Below are 18,015 nucleotides of genomic sequence, written 5' to 3'. Positions count from 1 at the left end.
CGGCCGAATAGAGGTCGCGACCTGAGCTTCGTTTGCCGGTACTGCAAGGTCCTCCTCAGGCTTAGAGTTCGCCTGTGTTGAAGAAATTGTCGACGGCTTGGTGATGAGGGCCGCTTGGATGGCCACTCGGAAACACTCTGCGGCGCCTTGGAAGTCGGCGCGCACAGTTATGATTCCTTGTGGTCCTGGCATCTTCAGTATCATGTACGTGTAATGAGGAATGGCCATGAATTTGGCCAATCCCGGCCTCCCGATGATGGCGTTGTACCCGCAGTCGAAGTTCGCCACTTCGAACCTCAGGAACTCGGTTCTGTAGTTCTCCGGAGTTCCGAAGGTGACGGGCATGTAGATGTGGCCCAGCGGGTATTCCCCTTCAGTCGGCACGATGCCGAAGAAGGGAGTGTCCGACTCGTGGAGCTCTTTGAGGTGAACTCCCAAGCCTTGGAGTGTCCGGGGAAAGGTGACGTTGATGCTGCTCCTCCCGTCCACTAGCACCTTCTTCACCCTGCTCTCTCGGATCACCGGATCGACGAGGAGCGGGTATTTGCCAGGGTGGTCGAAGTTGAGCCATTGATCCGCCCGAGTGAAAGTGATCGGGTGCTCCGACCACCGGTATGGGGCGAGAGGACCGGTGGTCGCCACCAGTATCTAGCGATCGTTGAGCTTTTGTTGTCTTTTGTTCTCCTGCGACCCGTGTCCGCCGAAGATGACGTTGACCTCCCTGTCAACGCGCAGGAAAGCTCCTCCTCCTCCCTCCTCCTGCTGATGGGGTTGTCGTGGTTCTTCTGGTCCTCCCCTCGGCGGAGGAGGAGGTAGAGGTTGGAAAGGTCGGCCGTGCCCGACGGAGTGCTTGAAGTCCCGGCAGTTCCGAAGAGTGTGGCGCATGTCCTTGTGGTACAGGCACGGGGCGTCGAGGATGTCGTCCAGCGTGCGCTCGCCTCCGCGAGGTCCTCCTCAGGCGCGAGAGGCTGGTGGTCCGGCGGCGTGTACTTCTTCACGAGGTCTCTTCTCCCAGCGTTTGTCGGGCTGCTGGTTCGCGTCGCGTCGTGGTGCCGCTGGTGCGGGCTTCGCTCCTCCGATGAGGTCCTGGGCCCGCTCGTCGGTGGTGATGTAGAGGTCGGCTTCCCGGAACAGCTCCTCGGAGGTAGTCGACGCCTTTTGCAATATGGCTCGGACGAAGGCCGAGTCATTGGATCCTCTGTAGAAGTCCTCGATCACGGCTGCCTCCGTGACCTCAGGGATACGATTTCTCATGGTCTGGAACCTTTTGAGGTATGACCAGAGAGTTTCGTCTCCCCGGCGCTTGATGGATTTGAGGTCCCACGGTTGCGTCGGTTTGTTGGAGAGGGACTGGAAATTGGCGGTGAAGCGTCGACTGAAGTCGCCCCAGTCGTCGATGCAGTGTCGGGGTAGAAGTCGCAGCCATTGCAGCGCGTCTTGCCCGAGGACAATGGGTAAGTACGCGATCATCATGTCTTCGGACGCCCCGGCAGCTCGAGCAGCAGTGGTGTAGACGGCTAGCCAGCCCCCTGGATCCTGCTTAGGTTCATATTTATCGACATTGGATACCTTGAAGTTAGGGGGCCATTGGATGGCCCTAAGGCGTGGAGTAAGAGCAGACACTCCACACGTGTCCTCCTGTCGTCGGGGATGATGTCTGTCCCAGGGAGGGGAGTAGTTGTTGTGGTTCCTCGACCGTCCCCGGGTAGTACCGCCAATCGAGGCCGTTGCCGACTCAGTTCTGGTGGCCTGGCTCTGAGCTGGGATGCCATGATCCCTGTCGTACTCCTCCCGGCGGCGGATCTCATTCTCATGCCGTCGTTCACGCGAAGCATTGATGGAGCTTCGCGCGTCTCGGCGACTGTTGATGGTGTGTCGTAGATCGTTCGGCGGGTGAGCAAGCGGTAGAAGATGGTTGGCTGCCTGGGTGAACAGTCGTCGGTAGCCCTCGGCGTCGGGAGTCCGAGGGAGTCCGTCAGCTATCCGAGCTAGTACTCCCCCAACTTCACTCGGCGTGTTCATGGCTCGGGCGAAGTCGGGATTCAAGTTGCGCCCGAAGAGTGGGTTCTCCCGGCGTTGCCTTGCGTCTTGCTCAGCTTGTTCTTGGGCTCGGCGGCGATCACGTCATCGGGAGTTCCTTCGTTCTCTGAAGACGTGTTCCTCCGGAGTTTCTCCTATCTCCGAGACCTCGTCCCACGAGACAGGTTGCTCCGGATCCCGTTCTCCGGCCTCGTGATGTCGCCGAACGTTCCGGCGTCGGTTTCTCCGTCGGCGGGATTCTTGTTGAGGTGGTTCTTCTCCGGGTGCGGTCGGCTCGTCGTCGGAGACGGGAGGCGACTCTACTCTCCCGATGAAGAGGACGTCGGGATAGAATGATGCTGCTATCATGGCGACCTTCTTTCCGTTCTCCTTTGAGGGCGGAGGAACGGAAAGAACAACTTGCTTCCCCTTGGTCTCCTTCTTCCTCGCGATTTGTGTCCATTCTTTTGTCGGGGAAGTAGACAAGGGAGTTCTCCGGGTCAGCGGGCTCTCGGCCCCTGACTTTCTGAAGGCGATCTTTTTCCGGAGAACTGGATGTTGTGCTTCTCCGACATTTTCGGAGTTTGTTGGAGGAGACTTCTTTTTCGGCGGATCTGCAATGCTGTGTAGAGTTCCCTCTTCATCTTCTACGAATGAGATTGTTCTGAAGCAGAATTCGGATCCGGGACGGAGGGTGATCTTGCTGTGGAAGGTGACGGCCATTGAGCTAGCTTGGATCGTCGACACACCCCCTACCTGGCGCGCCAGCTGTCGATGTTTTGGGTCCGACCGCACACCCGGGGTTGCCCCTCAAGGTGTTTTTAGGAGTAGGACGGTGTCGCCGACTGTAGCAAAATGGTTCGTGCCAGGTGCACGAGGGACGGTGGACAATGTTTACAGGTTCGGGCCGCTTAGAGATGCGTAACACCCTATGTCCTGGTGAGTATGCTTGGTGATTGAGGTTACAAGGTAGCTCTCTGAATTGAGAATGCAGAGAGTTGAGGTGGGTGGCTGAGTAAAAAGGGTCGATCGTTTTGAAGGGGTGCCCCCTAGGCCTTATATATTCGACCGTGGGGCAATACACGTGGATATGATAACTATGTGCACCTAAAAGATAGTGAACTGTTTGAGTTTATCTCTCTATAGTTCTGCCGACCTATCCTCGCATGGCTCCGTTGCATGGGGGCTCTAGCGCGGGAAAGTCGGATCTCTGTTGTGGTCGCTCGCTCAACGTTGTGGGTCGTCCGGGCTTGCACCAATCCGGCCTCATGTCAACCTGCTTTGCTGATTGTCCCTCCCCAGGCCCACGAAAGAATGACCTTATGATTTATTGGGCCCTTGGGCCTTTCGTGAGGTCTTTTACTCTTCCAGTGGACCCGGGGGATATCTGTCCCCACAGACGGCGTGTCGGAGCCGAAGGTGGAGGGCGACGAAGAATCGATCTCGTAGTAGACCACTTTCTTCATTTTCTTCTTCTTATCGCCACTCCGGTGCGACTTGACGTGGGGAGGTGATTCCTCCCTCTTCTTGTTGCCGGACTCTCCCGATGGAGCTTTCCCGTGGCTTGTGGCGGGCTTCTCGTCGGTCACCATCTCCTTCTTGGCGTGAGCTCCTGACATAACTTCGAGCGGTTAGGCTCTAATGAAGTACCGGGCTCTGATACCAATTGAAAGTCGCCTAGAGGGAGGTGAATAGGCAAATCTGAAATTTATAAAGTTTAAGCACAACTACAAGTCGAGGTTAGCGTTAGAAATATAATCGAGTCCGAAAGAGAGGGCAAAAAACAAATCACAAGCAAATAAGGCGGATGACATGATGATTTGTTTTACCGAGGTTCGGTTCTTGCAAACCTACTCCCCGTTGAGGTGGTCACAAAGACCGGGTCTCTTTCAACCCTTTCCCTCTCTCAAACGGTCACTTAGACCGAGTGAGCTTTTCTCTTCAATCAAACGGGACACTTAGTCCGCTACAAGGACCACCACAACTTGGTGTCTCTTGCTTTGATTATAAAGATCTTAGGAACAAGAAATGGGGAAGAAGAAAAGCGATCCAAGCGCAAGAGCTCAAAAGAACACAACAAAAAACTCTCTCTTCTAGTCACTAATGCTTTGAGTGGAATTGGGACTTGGAGAGATTTTGATTCACTCTATTTGTGTCTTGTATTGAATGCACTAGCTCTTGTATTGGGTGGAATGTCTGAAAACTTGGATACCTTGAAGTGTTGGTGGTTGGGGGTATTTATAGCCCCAACCACCAAAGTGGTCGTTGGGGAAGGCTTCTATCGACGGGCGCACCGGACAGTCCGGTGCACCACCGGACACTGTCCGGTGCGCCAGCCACGTCACCCAACAGTTAGGGTTCGACCGTTGGAGCTCTGACATGTGGGGCCACCGGACAGTCCGGTGGTGCACCGGACAGTCACTGTGCACTGTCCGGTGCGCCATCTGCGCCTGCTCTGACTTCTGCGCGTGCAGCACGCGCACTGTAGATCACTGTTCACCTTTTGCAGACGACCGTTGGCGTTGTAGCCGTTACTCCACTTGGCACACCGGACAGTCCGGTGCTACACCGGACAGTCCGGTGAATTATAGCGGAGAGCCATTTTCAGAAACCCAAAGCTTAGCAGTTGGAGGGGATTCTCCCTGGGGCACCGGACACTGTCCGGTGGCACACCGGACAGTCCGATGCGCCAGACCAGGGCAGCCTCGGTTTTCTTTGCTCCTTTGATTTGAACCCTTTCTTTTATATTTGTATTGGTTTGTTGTGAACCTTTGGCACCTGTGGAACATATACTCTAGAGCAAACTAGTTAGTCCAATAATTTGTGTTGGGCAATTCAACCACCAAAATCAATTAGGAAAAGGTGTGACCCTATTTCCCTTTCAATAAGTATTGGACTGATGTTCAAGGACTTATGGCTATTGCTGTTATCCTTGATCCACGCCTTAAGATGACAATGTTGCATGCTTGTTATATTGCTTTGTTGGGAGAGGAAGAAGCTGAGATATATGTTTCAAAGAGTTATGAAGTGCTAACTAATTTGATAAATCAGTACCTATTGCAATCTGATCAAGAGTGTGTGGGTACATCATCTAGTGGCGCTTCTTTTACAACTACAATTAGTGCAACTGCTGTTTTGTCAATATTCAAATCACTTGCTGCAAGTAAAAAGACAACAACCATTGTGAAAAGCAAGAATGAGCTAGATCGCTATTTGGAAGAAGAAACTCTTCCTCATGATGAGAATGAGTACTTCGATATACTTGGTTGGTGGAAGGTTGCTGGTACTTGTTATCCTACATTGAGGTTAATTGCTCGTGATGTTTTGGCTATTCCAATAACCACAGTAGCTTATGAATCAACTTTTAGCATTAGTGGTAGGGTTCTAAGTGAGCATCGGAGTCGTCTCACACCACAAATGTTAGAAGCTTTGATGTGCACTCAAAGTTAGTTTCGTCATGCTCTTAAAGGTAAAGAAATGTGCCTTGCTAATATTCTAAGTGAATCAATTTTCTATATACTAATATGTATTTTGTTTTACAATATAGGTGAAGATAATGTGGATGTTAATAGCTTTTGGTCATGTCTTGAAGACATTGAAGAGGAAATGAAGGAGGATCCTTGTATCGCTTCGGATGATTAGTTTAAACTTAAATTTGTGATTGTTATCCTATAACTTGTTTGACATTTATTATTGCTATGAACTGATGTCTTGGAAGTTGTAAACTATATATGTATGGAACTGGAGCTGTTGTATGTTTGTTGTATGGGACTATTTGGAAATTGCTTGTGTTTGAAATTATTACTTGTTGTATGGCGGCCACGCGGGTTTGTTCGCGGGTCTCTTGCACCCGCGGGTGTGTCGTGGGTCTATTGCGCCCGCGGGCGCACCCGCGGGTTTATAAAACCCACGGGTGACGGGTACAGATGTTATACAGTACCCGACGCGGGTTGCGGGCACGAGTACATGTTTGCTATTTGCTGGCGGGTATGGGTTTATAAAACCAATGCCCGCGGGTTTTGTACCCGTTGCCATCCCTACTAGGCATACAACTAAGTAAGGATATGTTTGGTTTGAGATCAAAGTGGGATGGGGCGGGGGCGACATCGTCCCCTCGATTTTTTTGGATCACGCCGCCACAAAAAGACTACTCCGGTATTTACTTCGTCCCTACGTGACTCTCATCCAAACATTATAAAAACTGTGACCGCTCTCTCCCATTCCACTACGTACATCCAACCAAACACACCCTAAGTTCCTCGCCCTTTGCACAATATTGAAGACAGCATGGCATGCAATGGAAGAACTTGTTTCCATGGGACTGGTGCGCAGCATTGGAGTCAGGTAAACCGAATTTTCTCAGTTTTGCTGGCACCAGACTGAAATGTTTAGTCTTGGCAAGCTTCCCTTTGTATTAACCAAATTTTCTCTGTTTTACTTGTGACGCTGAATTTGCATTCTTGCTGAAACCCAGCAAATAGTTAATATGAGGAAATATTGATTTATCATGTACAAAATACACGTCTCAATCGCTATTTCGTCTTGCTGTAAGTATAATTCGACTGTCTAATTCAGGACGGATATAAGAGTATTCGAGTTTGAAAATTTATAGAAATTATTGGGTAATATGTTTTTTATATAAACATAGTTAAAGCTAGGCAGGTTTGATTTAGAAAAAAAAACTAGGATTAGTTAAAATTTGAATCGGATAGAGTACAAATCGCTGAATACACTTGCAAATTCAAACCTATCCTTGCAAAGTGGACACGGATACGGACGGTGTCGTGGGTCTTCCTCAGTCATCACACAAGTCTCCTGTTCGGCTGTCCCCACTTCCCAGCAACGCAACCCAGCCATGGCGACACCGCCGCCGCGACCGGGACCGGCCGCCGCATCCGCGGCGGTCTCCCTCCTCGACCACCTCGAGCACGCGAATTTCGCTCCACCCCCTCCCCCTCCGCCGCCGCCCTCCCCCACCACCGTCCTCACCGCGTGGTCGCGCCTCCGCGACCCTAACTCCACCTCCCCCGCTGACGCACTCGCCGCGCTAGAGACGCTCCACCACCACCGTCGCGCGCTCCGCCTCTCGTCCGCGCACGCCTCGCTCCTGCTCCCACTGCTCCCGCTACACCCCCGCCTCGTGGCCACGCTGCTCGCCGCTGCCCCGCACCTCGGCCCCGCCTCCGTCCCGGCCTCCCTCCCCTTCGCCCCTCGCCTCCTCCTCCTCGGCGCCCGCGCCTCCGCCAAGGATCTCCCGGGCCGTGCCAGCTTCGGGGAACCCGCTTCCACCGCGAAGAATCCCGCCGGCAGCGGTGAGCCTGCCGATGGCCAGGACGACGACCCTGTTGTAGCTGTGGGCCGCATTCTTGAAGATGTGGAGCGGGGCGGTCAGAGCATCGATGATGTCGACCACCTCGCCCTTGCAGGGGTTGGTTACGCGCTGGCGTCTGCTGACGAGGTGCAGTTCAGAAGGATCATTGTGCCCTTGCTTAGGATCTGTGGCAGGACTGGGAATCTGTCTGTCGGTGTTCGGGTGCTTAAGCTGATGGAATGGCTGGTAATGGGATTCATCGAGTCCAGGAAGATGAGGAATGCTCAGGTGCTCTTTGAGATGACTTCACCGGAGGAGTGTGAGGGCGAGAACTATTGTGTGCTGTTACCAGCGGTGATGTTGGCCTGCGGTGGGTTGCGGGCACTGAGGGTTGCTTCGGCTAGGTACCGGTTGGACTTTGATCCACGGCTGAAGCAGGCGCCTGAGCGGACAATTCAGTTTGCAGCTGAGCGGGCTGTTTTAGAAGGGAGGCCGGCCGATGACCAGCATATCCTTGTTCAGTGTGTCGCATTGGGGCTGTCACGGTGTGGGCAGGTCGCGTTTCACGAATCGGTGTTACGGTGTGTCTGTATGGGATTGCTAAAGGAGCTCCTCCCACTTCCTGATTTTCTTAGGAGGTCGGTCCAAAACGCAGGAGGGAACTCAAATGAGGTTATCAAGGCTCAGGTCAATAAACACCTTGATAGTGTTCTTTTCAAAGAGGCAGGCCCAGTGACTGGGGTTCTTTGCAACCAGTATTCATATGCCAATGACAAGGCTAAAAGCTTTGTCGAAACTTGTGTATGGGAGTACGCACAGGAGATTTATCGTCATCTTCGTGCAGCAGTGTTGCTGCACCGGGGGAAGCAGGATGGCTTGATTACGGCGATTGACAAGAATGCTGAGGCCTCATTTCTTATGGTTGTAGTCTTTGCAGCCGAGGTCGCTAAACACAGGCTAAATGCTAAGTCCTCCGAGGGGTTCCAACCTGAGGTTGCTGCTAGAATCTTGGTGGCGTTCTCTTGTGTGGAACATCTTAGGCGACTGCGTCTCCCTGAGTACACTGAGGCAGTCCGGAGTGCTGTGCTTGCCAATCAAGAGAATGTAGCAGCTACTGCTTTGTTCATCGAGTCAATACCTTCATATACTGAACTGACAAGTGAACCAGGTTATTTCAATAGCAGTTCTCTTGCTGCTATGCCGTGACTACTGCTATGATGTGCTAGCAACTGTTGGTTAAGATTCATGTTTGGTGTGTTACAGATTTACTGGCCTTGGATAGACCAACAACATATAACTGGTACAGAGATGAGGTTCAGACATCACGCATGCTGTTTTACTTGCGGGTTGTGCCAACTTGTGTTAGCCTCATTCCAGTTCATACGATGCAGGATAAACTGGCCTCAATCATGTTCTTGTATCCTTTATTATTATTATTTTGCATTCCATTCTATTGTGTTGTCTTCTTATTTATTATTATTTATTTGTTTATCAAGACTTTCAGTATAAAAAACGATATGACCCTTAGCATGAAAAAGATATCTACAACATCCAAATGAGAAAGTTACAAGTGCTTCACACTCTGTGATGGTATCGTTCCTGTCATCTGGCAGTGATGCTGATCAGGATGATCGAGCAGCTTTGAAAGAGCGACTTGCCTTTTACTACATCAAGAGATCTTTGGAGGTAGTTCATTTGGCATCATTTTTCCAATATTATATTCGATTTCGGAATGTAATGTGACTTATTTTCTGACCTTGATCTTAAAAATAGGCTTATCCTGGGTTAACACCGTTTGACGGATTAGCATCAGGAGTTGCAGCACTTGTACGGCATCTTCCCGCAGGCAGTGCTGCCATTCTTTTTTGTATCCATAGCCTTGCTGTCAAGGCTAAAGATCTTTGTGAGACTGCAAATGTTCAGAACAAATCCTTGTGGAGGTCATGGGAAGAGAGCACAGATCCATGTAAGAAAACATTGGATCTGTTGCTGAGACTAATCTTCCTTGTGGATATTCAGGTTAGATTATATATGGTCAATTTTCTTCCCCCTCATGGCTTGATCTATGGTTCTCTAGAATTGTTAGTTAGCGCAGTTCTTGCATTTAGAGTATGCTTTGTCGGTTTGCAGAATATTAGTTTAGGGTTTCTCTACAATAATGCATATACTAAAGTAGCCTAATGTTTCTTGTGTGCTTGCTATGGAGCCTCACTTGGCACGTTCTATGTTTTTTTATTATCAAGGTTTTCTTCTCTTTTGCAGTCATTCCCTTACCTGTTGAAGGAGCTGGCACAGTTGGTGACCCTGCTACCAAAGGAAGGCCAGGATGCGGTCCTTGATGACATGCACACCCATGTCGCGGAGTCTGACGATGTCACTCGGAAGCCGGTACTCGTGTCGTGGCTGCAGTCCCTCTCCTACCTAAGCTCACAGTCGAGCCGTGAATCTCACAGCAAGGCCAAGAGTGCTACTGCATCCGTAGCAAGCGATGAGCTGCTGGACAGAGCCGTGGCACGCTTGTGATACCATCTTGTCGGTAAATTGGATGGATGCGTGTTGCAAGTAAGTGAGTAAATTAGATGCATCTTGCAGCCTTGCAGGGATTAATCCTTGAGATCTACCAACAATGAGTAGTACAAATGAGTTTTCGAGACAGGATCTCTCATCAAATAAAGGGCCCACGCCATCTTTCGCCTTTTCAACTGAGAGGAATCGATCCAGATAATAGCTAGTTCAGCAACAGCCAGGATAAGGATACAGTGAAACAAGATCTTAAGTATTCAGCTAGTTAGAGGACTGAATTCAACTTGTCTGTCAGTGTCGGCCTGGGCGGTCGCCTTGGTCCCCCCCCCCCCCCCCCCCCCCCCCCCCCCCCCCCCCCCCCCCCCCAAGTTCACAAGACCCAGCCCTAGGTGTATAGATATAGTTGTCAGACTATCAGTATATGGTCTAATAGTTCTGTGAAATGTCGAATAGTTAGCAACCACGACATATTTATAGCTCGGCCATATTTAAACATGTTAGAAGAAAATTTTAATGTAACATGTATCTTTTTATTTACTTGTTGTTTGATATGAATATTTTTATTAGTAATATTTATATACAAAATAATTAGAAGGGTCTTTGTTTTAAATCTTATTCGAATCATAACTGAGATGATGCACTAACCATGGGGTATATGAGAATGGATGCCTAGACTTGTGAGTTCTACAGCTAGTGGCACTAAGCCACTAACCATGGGGTACATGATTTTATTCCAAACTTTCTTGTACATGTGGCCTGAATGAACATCCTGCCCTAAAACAAATAAGCGCCCAGTATCCCTTTAGCAGACCAAATACTTGCCATCACTGCGCAGCAAATAAGGTTTAACCCATCTGTCAAAAGACCAAGGGATTTTCACAATCATCATCTGTCGAAAGCAGAGCATGGCTGTAAAGTGCCTTCAGAATGCCCAAGGAATTGCTTGTTGTTGGCATGGTGTGTTGAACAGTTGAAGTAACTTAAGCCTGATCGCCTCAGAGTTGCTCTACAGGTCAAAAGACAGGAGGATCTCGCAACCTGCTTGAGTTCAGATTTTGATATTTTTTTAAAATACTGAAATTTGAACCTTCTGCTAACAGTCAGTAACCAGCTATTTTTCTCTTTCAGACCTTGTTTGGTTGCATAGGAATCAAAGGGAATTGGGGGGGTACTGAGTAGTAATCCTCTTCAACCCATGCCCCCTGAACCTGATCCATGGAGGATAGAAGGGTTAACAAGACAAAGGGCTGTTTGGTAGCACGCCTAAACCGTCACGTTTCGCCACAGTTTTGCCGCTGGCGCCGGGCGTTCCACACCAAACTAGCCTAAAGTATTTAAAAACAACTGGGCCTGGACACGCGGTCGGAGTGTACTGTCGGGATCGAAACAAGGCAGATTTCGGCCTGCTCCAAGCCCAGCCAAATTTCGAGGGTCCGCTCAACCCTCTGCTTTTTCTTCAATCCGTTCACCCCGCGACCCTGCGTGCCCCCCTCCCTCCCTCAGTCCCTCTCTCTCGCTCTCGGCGACGACTGGGCGACCGCCGCCGCCGCTGCGCCGCCCTTGTCCAGGTGCCCAGGTCTTCGCAGGCGCCTTCGCCAGGTCTTCGACGGTAACGAGCACCAACCGGGTATGCGCACCCCTTCTCCTCCCTTCATGCTGCGCGAAACCGAGCGCCCGAACCCTAACTTGGATCTGATCCAGTTGCAAGCGCGGGCCCCATGTATTATGCCTAATATCTTCCATTTTTCTGCAAAATATTACTGGGTTTACACGTGCATGCCCTTTGCTGGGGTCCGCCCCTGTCTGAACCCTAACCTAAGCTGTTTGGATCTGATTTAGTTACGAGTGTATACGTGTATTGGCACCTATTCGGATCTCCGAACTCTTTTCGCCAAAAAATTACTGGTTGAACATGTGTACACCATGGGTCCGCCACCCTATCTTTCAGTGTTCATTGGTTTCTGTGTTTCCTTCTCACTTGTGTTGCTACTGTGGGTACTGGGTATAGAAGGTTTCGCTCAGTTTCCTTTGCTTCCATTTGAAATGGTCTGTTTCTTAAACCCCCGCAGAATGTGTGAAAATTTTGAGTTGTAATTGGTTCGTGCGCTCAAAACAAACTGCAAATGTTAGTGTCTGTTTGTTCAGAGAGGTATATACTGTGTACTAGCGTTGACCAGTCTGCTAGTTGAATGGTCTATCCTGTTGGACACCTTATTAGTGTTTAGACAGGCAGCATATCTTGTATCCTATAAAGGAAGCGAAATTGTGCTGAACTGCTGATCATTAGTAAAAATGGAAGCGATGTGTTTATTTATGTTCTTTATTTTGGATTTTGAGGGTGGAGGGGAGGGTGTGTGTGAACGCAAGCATGTGATGTTATCTATTCTTTTGGTGGAATTCCTGAACTGACGTTTTTTTATTACTGCTGTCCAGATTCAGGGAATATAAGTAAAATGAGGCCAGTTTTTTGTGGGAACCTTGACTATGATGTTCGCATCTCAGAGGTTGAGCGCCTTTTTGGGAAGTATGGAAGGGTGGAACGAGTGGATCTAAAGACAGGTTAGTCTGTTACTCTGTTCATTGTTATGTCCTCGAATTTATTTATGATCTATAATAGCAAAACAATCGTTGCTCCTGCAGCTATATGCTGTTTTTGGTCAAAGGCAGTGCTCTATTTTATTAAGTGAATTACATCCAGTGTCAGCAACTGCAGCTTTGAATCATTCTCTCTCCAATTTAGATACTGAAGCATTACTGAATGTATATATCCATCCATAAGACAATGCTGCTGGATTTGCATTTAAAAAAAATCAATTATCTAGCCATCCAAAAACAGAGCAATGCCTTTGTTTAAATTTTGTTTTTATCAATTGATCTGCAATATTTGTTCAATCACAAATACACGATTTTCACATGACTCCTCTAAGAATGTGATCTTTGTACGGAAACTACTATCACCATGATGTGGCAGAGATTGTCAATCTTCACCCATGCCTGGTGCAAAGAAGCTGCAAAAGGATCAAGTTGTTACTTCATCCGTTGTGAAGCCAGAGGAGTTTCAGGAAAATCAGATTATGTTTATGTTTTACTGTTATAAGTCATTGGACAAGTGTATATCAGGATAAATTAGAAGAAAAAAGTTCTTTCTTCAAATTTAGGTCCAGTACTCAATTATTTCTTTGCCGCAGGGATATCATGGAGCATATGTGCTCTTCCTGGTTGATGGACTGGCTCTACCTTTACTGCCTCTGCCTGTGCCCCATCTCATGCCTTGTCCATCTCCAGGAGTTCACAAGTCCACCGTGGCATCTGTTCACATGGAAACGACCACCTCGTGACTGATGTCTTACTTTTACGATCAACATTGCATCCTCCTCCCCCGCCTCATCACCATTTCCTCGCCAATCCAACCATGCCAATCTCATGGCCGGCTGGAGAGTGGAGAGAAGTGGAGGTTGCACCACCAATTCTTTGATGTGCCACGAATGTTTGGATTGTTGTACTCTACTACTCTGACATCATTTAGTTCAACATAAACAAGGTCTGTTCCTGTTTATTATAGTGTATCAGACTGTAGATTTGTGAGGTGATCTTAGAAAAGTTTAAAGGAGAGACTGCATCATGGTTTATCTTGTTGCCTTTTCTGTTTATGTTATTGGACCATACTGTAATTTCTTTGAACAAGTCACTTATTCTACCTTGTTCAACATGAAGGGTTTGCATTTGTCTACATGGAAGATGAACGCGATGCTGAAGATGCTATCAGTAGACTTGATGGAATTGATTTTGGCAGAAAAGGAAGGAGGATCAGGGTTGAGTGGACAAAGGTGAGCATATGTGGAAAAGAGTATTAACTGACCCATTAGCGCATGATAACCTAGTCTTGTTTTACTGAATTACCATATCCATTATTTTTCAGGAGGATCGCACTGTTGGCCGAAAAAGCAGCTCAAGGAGGTCTCCAACCAATACAAAACCGACCAAAACCTTGTTTGTGATCAACTTTGACCCGATCAACACAAGAATCCGAGATCTGGAGAGGCACTTCGATAAATATGGCAGGGTCGCAAATGTAAGAATCAAAAAGAACTTTGCCTTTATCCAGTTTGAGATACAGGAGGATGCTACAAGAGCATTGGAGGGTACTAATGGAAGGTACTAGCTTATGCTTGTCTTTTACTTCTGCAGAATATTTTAGCCATGATATTTTATTCCTAGTTTGCTGATTTGCTCCACCGCCTTTAGTTGAATTTGTGTCTGCATGCTACACCTTGATTGAATCTGGCATTTTTGTGGCCAGCCATTTCATGGACAGGGTGATCTCTGTTGAGTATGCACTTCGTGATGACGATGAAAAAGGTGAAAGAGGGAACGGGTACAGCCCAGACAGGAGAGGTCGTGAAAGATCCCCAGGTAGAAGGCGTTCTCCTAGTCCCTACGGTAGAGGACGGGAGAGAGGTAGCCCAGATTACGGGAGAAGCAAGGAGAGGGGGAGCCCAGACTATGGCAGGGGAGGACGCAGCCCTGATAATGGCAGGGGAGTAAGCCCAGCTGGTGGTGGCAGAGGCGATCATGCCAGGGGTGGAGGGCGCAGTCCTGACTATGATCGCCAGCGCCGGGAAGCTAGTCCTCCAGGTTATGACAGGTCCCCCAGGTTAGCAGTACCCTCTGGTGTCATCTCGAATATTTGCACGTTGTGGTATCTAGTAATGCATCAGTGCGTAATGACTTGTTTGCATTGTGTAGCCGCTCACCTGGGAGGGAGGCGAGAGAGTAGAAGCAGCGTTCCATTCCATGCCTGTGTTCAAGCATCAGATGAATGTGCAAGTTGGTAATGTTAGCCAGCAGGAAACTTGTCTACTATGCGCGTTAGCTCGTGTTTGACTTTCCACCCATTTCAGTATGAAGCGACCTCAGAATGTAACTCATGTAGTAGTATTTTTTCAATGGTAGCTTTCAGCACTGGTTTGAACCTGTTGTTGGCTTTATTTTCTGAGTAAAATGCACCACTCGAACTTTACGCATTGTGTCACTTGGGTACTGAACTCAGAAAACCAGTTAAACGGATCATGAAACTTTGTTGGCCCATGTAAAACCATTCAAAGTCAGTTCTATAAACCGGTAGCCACTTTTGTCATTTGGGTTCTCGAACTTTCATTAGGATGTTCTAACTTGGTATACCACGTTGCTATTATGTTTTTAATGAGTGGTGTTCATGTTACGAAGGTCTATCTTTATATTGTAAACCTTAGCATCATTTAGTTTTTATATGTTTGTAGATTTGTCATCAATTACCAAGAACAGAGAGTGAATGAGTGACAGGTAGACTAATATGTTTTTATATCAAGATAGACAAGATTTAGCTTCAAATTGGACTCGTTTTCCCTCAACAAATAAAGGCTTGGGCTAAAAAAATCCTACCTAATGGGGAAGTCGTTGGCGAAGTCACAAGGCCCTCTACTTTTCATTATAAAACCGATAAACCAGAAAAAGATGGATTGTTTTGCGAAAGAATCTTTGGACCCATAAAAAGCGGAATTTGTGCTTGTGGAAACTCTCGAGCGAGTGTAGCTGAAAACGAAGACGAAAGATTTTGCCAAAAAATGCCAGGTAGAATTTGTTGATTCTCGGATACAAAGATATCAAATGGGATACATCAAACTAGCATGTCCAGTGACTCGTGTGGTATTTGAAAGGTCTTCTTAGTTATATTGCAAATCTTTTAGATAAACCCCTTAAGAAATTGGAGGGCCTAGTATATGGTGATTTCTCTTTTGCTAGGCCCAGCGCTAAATAGTGTAACTTTAGCCATGGAGATGATGTGTGAGAAGATTGTCATTATTAATTGATGCTAAAGTTTGAAGACCTAAGTAACATAAAATACCAAGTTCGGAGATAAATGACATAACATGCATGCAAGTTTGAGGTTCCAAGTGGCTCTATCGTGGATGCTAGTTGTATCGATATCCGGTTTCCTTAATCTGGCTTTGGACGGTTTTGTAGCTGACAGTTTTTGAGTTTGGGGCTCAAGCAGTGATTGCGCGGTGCTGATAGGAGTGATAATGGATCACGATCCTAACTGTTTTTCACAATTTGTTAGGGACTTAAATTTAAAAATTAATTTTAGTTTAATTTTAAAAATGAATAATATAGTATAAAATTTAGAGCACATTGTCACCCTAGGTGCTGATGAATATCTAGATTGCTTCATCTGCCCTCACTGTTATGCAAGAATCGACATTTTAGTTAGCCACTCTAATCTGTCCAAACAAGAAGGCCAGCTAATCTAGATTAACTTCCCGCTCCAACTAGTCACTAGCCAAAGCCGATTCAAACAGGTCCCCACATCACACGAAATTTTGGCAGCTGTGGAGCTGGAGCTGCAATGGTGGACACGGACTGAGATTGCCTCGCCTCGTGGTCACATCACACGAAATGGTGCGTGGGGTACTCGTGCTCCGAGCCATTGTAGTCGTAGTAGAGCCTCTCCCCCTTGGAGATGTCCCTGTTGGCCAACAGCAGCACCCGGCACTCGCCGCCGACGGCGAACCGCACGCACTTGACGTTCTGCTTCCTCCTCCCCTCCCTGAGCAATCAATACAAGCACACAAGGGTTCAGTCGTTCAGCCAAAGATCGACGGAAACTGCAATGCGCAATGGGAACCGACGGCATGGGGCTCTCTACTCACGGCGTGTGGTTGTTGATGCCGTTGATGAACCGCGCGATGTTGCTGCGGCGGTCGGGGCAGATGACGAGGCTGCGGGCCGGCGATGCCGCCGACAGCAGCGTCATCATGCTGTCGCCGTCGTCGTGCTCCCGGTTGCGGAGGAAGTCGACGTCGCCGACGTACTCGGTGATGATGGTGAGGTCGCGGATGGGGCGGTCCGCCTCCACCGTGAACCCTTCCACGGGGTCGTACGCCACGACCAACGGCGGCCACTCCCCGCGCGCCATCATCTGCTGGCACCGCGCCAGCGTCTCCGCGTCCTCCCTGCCCAGCACCTGCATCCCGCCGGCCTCCAGCGCCGCGCGGTTCGCGGACCGCGGCGCCATGCCGGGCTGGTACGTGAGCTCGTTGCTGAACGCGGCGCCCGTCGCCGTCAGCGCCGTCGCCAGCGACGCCATCTGCCGCAGCCGCTGCGCCGGGTCGGGGCTAGGCACGAAGGGCAGCAGCCTACGGCTCTTCTTCTTCGACGCCACCAGCGCGCCCCCGTGCTTCCGCTTCCGCTTCTTCAGCTCCGCCGCTTCCACCAACGGCGTCGGGCTCCGCTGGATCTTGAAGAAATCCACGATCTTCGTCTGGACCAGCGGGAACTCTGCGACAGGGACACGAACAAATCGCCGACGGTTAATTGACTGAGCCAAAGAAGCAACTGGCAACTGAAACCGCAGAGGAAAAATGTACTCACGCTTCGGCTTCTTGCCGGCAGCGGCGGGTTCGGATTTGGAGGAGGCCGGGGCGCGGCAGGACGGGCAGTACCAGTCGCCGGCGGGGACGCGCGGGAGGATGGGGCGGAGGCAGAAGATGTGGAACCCGCAGTCGCACCCGTCGCACAGCATCAGCTCCGCGGCCGCGTCCCCGGACCCGCACGCCTCGCACCTCACGTCGTCGTCGGCGGCGGCGGCCTCCGGCCCTGGACCTGGCGGCGTCCGCGCCCGGGTCCGGCGACGGAGCTGGCTCGCGGCGCCCATCTGTCTACCGCACGCGGGATCCGAGATGTCGGGCGGGGACTGGTGGAGTGGAGGTGGGCGCGTCGGCGGGTGGGTTGGGGTACGGAAGGGGAGGAGTTCAGGTGGGTAAATAGCAATGGCGGCGAACTGGCGGGAGTGGGCGAGGATTTTGGCGCGCACGGGGTTTCGGCTTCGCGGGAACGGAGGTAAGCGGCGCGCGCCACCAACCCGGACCCGCCCTGCGTCACGAGGGGTGTAGATGGGCTTTGGTGGTTACTGTTGGGCCGGCCATCTTTAAATGAACAAGAACAAGTTGTGCATGATTCTGATTCCGAGTATTAGATAGGCATTAGATACATGAGTAAGGTAAAGAGTGACTATATTCTTCTAGAAAAAGAAAGAATAATTTACATGAACTTTAACTAAAAGGGTTATCTACTATATACAGGTCCCTTGTACTCATTAAATAAATAGAAAATCTTCGTTGCGT

General features: G+C 49.5%; 3 protein-coding genes across 4 annotated transcripts; 2 read left to right on the top strand and 1 right to left on the bottom strand.

Annotated features, from left to right (window-relative positions):
* Positions 1 to 6,805: 6,805 nt before the first annotated feature.
* Positions 6,806 to 10,369, top strand: LOC110366356 (uncharacterized). Its single transcript, NM_001351848.2, has 5 exons — positions 6,806 to 8,498; positions 8,594 to 8,747; positions 8,869 to 9,016; positions 9,104 to 9,349; positions 9,593 to 10,369. Exons 1-5 carry the CDS (start codon positions 6,875 to 6,877, stop codon positions 9,851 to 9,853), a joined length of 2,433 nt encoding a protein of 810 aa, NP_001338777.1. The 5' UTR covers positions 6,806 to 6,874; the 3' UTR covers positions 9,854 to 10,369.
* On the top strand, positions 9,790 to 14,990 carry LOC100281308 (uncharacterized). Of its 2 annotated transcripts, none has more exons than XM_023302499.2 (6): positions 9,790 to 9,892; positions 12,287 to 12,412; positions 13,568 to 13,680; positions 13,773 to 14,008; positions 14,154 to 14,507; positions 14,600 to 14,990. In XM_023302499.2, exons 1-6 carry the CDS (start codon positions 9,880 to 9,882, stop codon positions 14,628 to 14,630), a joined length of 873 nt encoding a protein of 290 aa, XP_023158267.1. In that variant the 5' UTR covers positions 9,790 to 9,879; the 3' UTR covers positions 14,631 to 14,990. The 2 variants fall into 2 exon arrangements, with proteins under 2 accessions (XP_023158267.1, NP_001147698.2); NM_001154226.2 differs by lacking the exon at positions 9,790 to 9,892 and adding an exon at positions 11,342 to 11,480 and having other exon boundaries at positions 14,600 to 14,944.
* A 1,093-nt stretch (positions 14,991 to 16,083) lies between these two features.
* LOC103626550 (histone-lysine N-methyltransferase ATXR6) lies at positions 16,084 to 17,617 on the bottom strand. The gene is made up of 3 exons (NM_001351847.1): positions 17,264 to 17,617; positions 16,543 to 17,170; positions 16,084 to 16,439 (listed from the first exon to the last, which is right to left on the bottom strand). The coding sequence occupies exons 1-3, from the start codon at positions 17,544 to 17,546 to the stop codon at positions 16,280 to 16,282; spliced, it is 1,071 nt and encodes a 356-aa protein (NP_001338776.1). The 5' UTR covers positions 17,547 to 17,617; the 3' UTR covers positions 16,084 to 16,279.
* Positions 17,618 to 18,015: the final 398 nt, after the last annotated feature.

Source organism: Zea mays, chromosome 5 (genome assembly GCF_902167145.1).
Source record: "Zea mays cultivar B73 chromosome 5, Zm-B73-REFERENCE-NAM-5.0, whole genome shotgun sequence".
NCBI classification, from domain to species: domain Eukaryota; kingdom Viridiplantae; phylum Streptophyta; class Magnoliopsida; order Poales; family Poaceae; genus Zea; species Zea mays.
The sequence above is the reverse complement of the archived record's forward strand: the minus strand, read 5'-3'. Positions and strand labels throughout refer to the sequence as shown.

Coding starts and splice junctions, on each gene's coding strand:
- LOC110366356 (NM_001351848.2), top strand. CDS start 6,875: ATGGCGACACCGCCGCCGCGACCGGGACCGGCCGCCGCATCCGCGGCG. Junction 8,499..8,593: donor TGAACTGACAAGTGAACCAG/GTTATTTCAATA, acceptor GGTGTGTTACAG/ATTTACTGGCCTTGGATAGA. Junction 8,748..8,868: donor CTGGCCTCAATCATGTTCTT/GTATCCTTTATT, acceptor AGCATGAAAAAG/ATATCTACAACATCCAAATG.
- LOC100281308 (XM_023302499.2), top strand. Junction 12,413..13,567: donor ACGAGTGGATCTAAAGACAG/GTTAGTCTGTTA, acceptor TTCAACATGAAG/GGTTTGCATTTGTCTACATG. Junction 14,508..14,599: donor GGTTATGACAGGTCCCCCAG/GTTAGCAGTACC, acceptor TGCATTGTGTAG/CCGCTCACCTGGGAGGGAGG.
- LOC103626550 (NM_001351847.1), bottom strand. CDS start 17,546: ATGGGCGCCGCGAGCCAGCTCCGTCGCCGGACCCGGGCGCGGACGCCG. Junction 17,171..17,263: donor TGCCGGCAAGAAGCCGAAGC/GTGAGTACATTT, acceptor TCCCTGTCGCAG/AGTTCCCGCTGGTCCAGACG. Junction 16,440..16,542: donor GGCATCAACAACCACACGCC/GTGAGTAGAGAG, acceptor TTGATTGCTCAG/GGAGGGGAGGAGGAAGCAGA.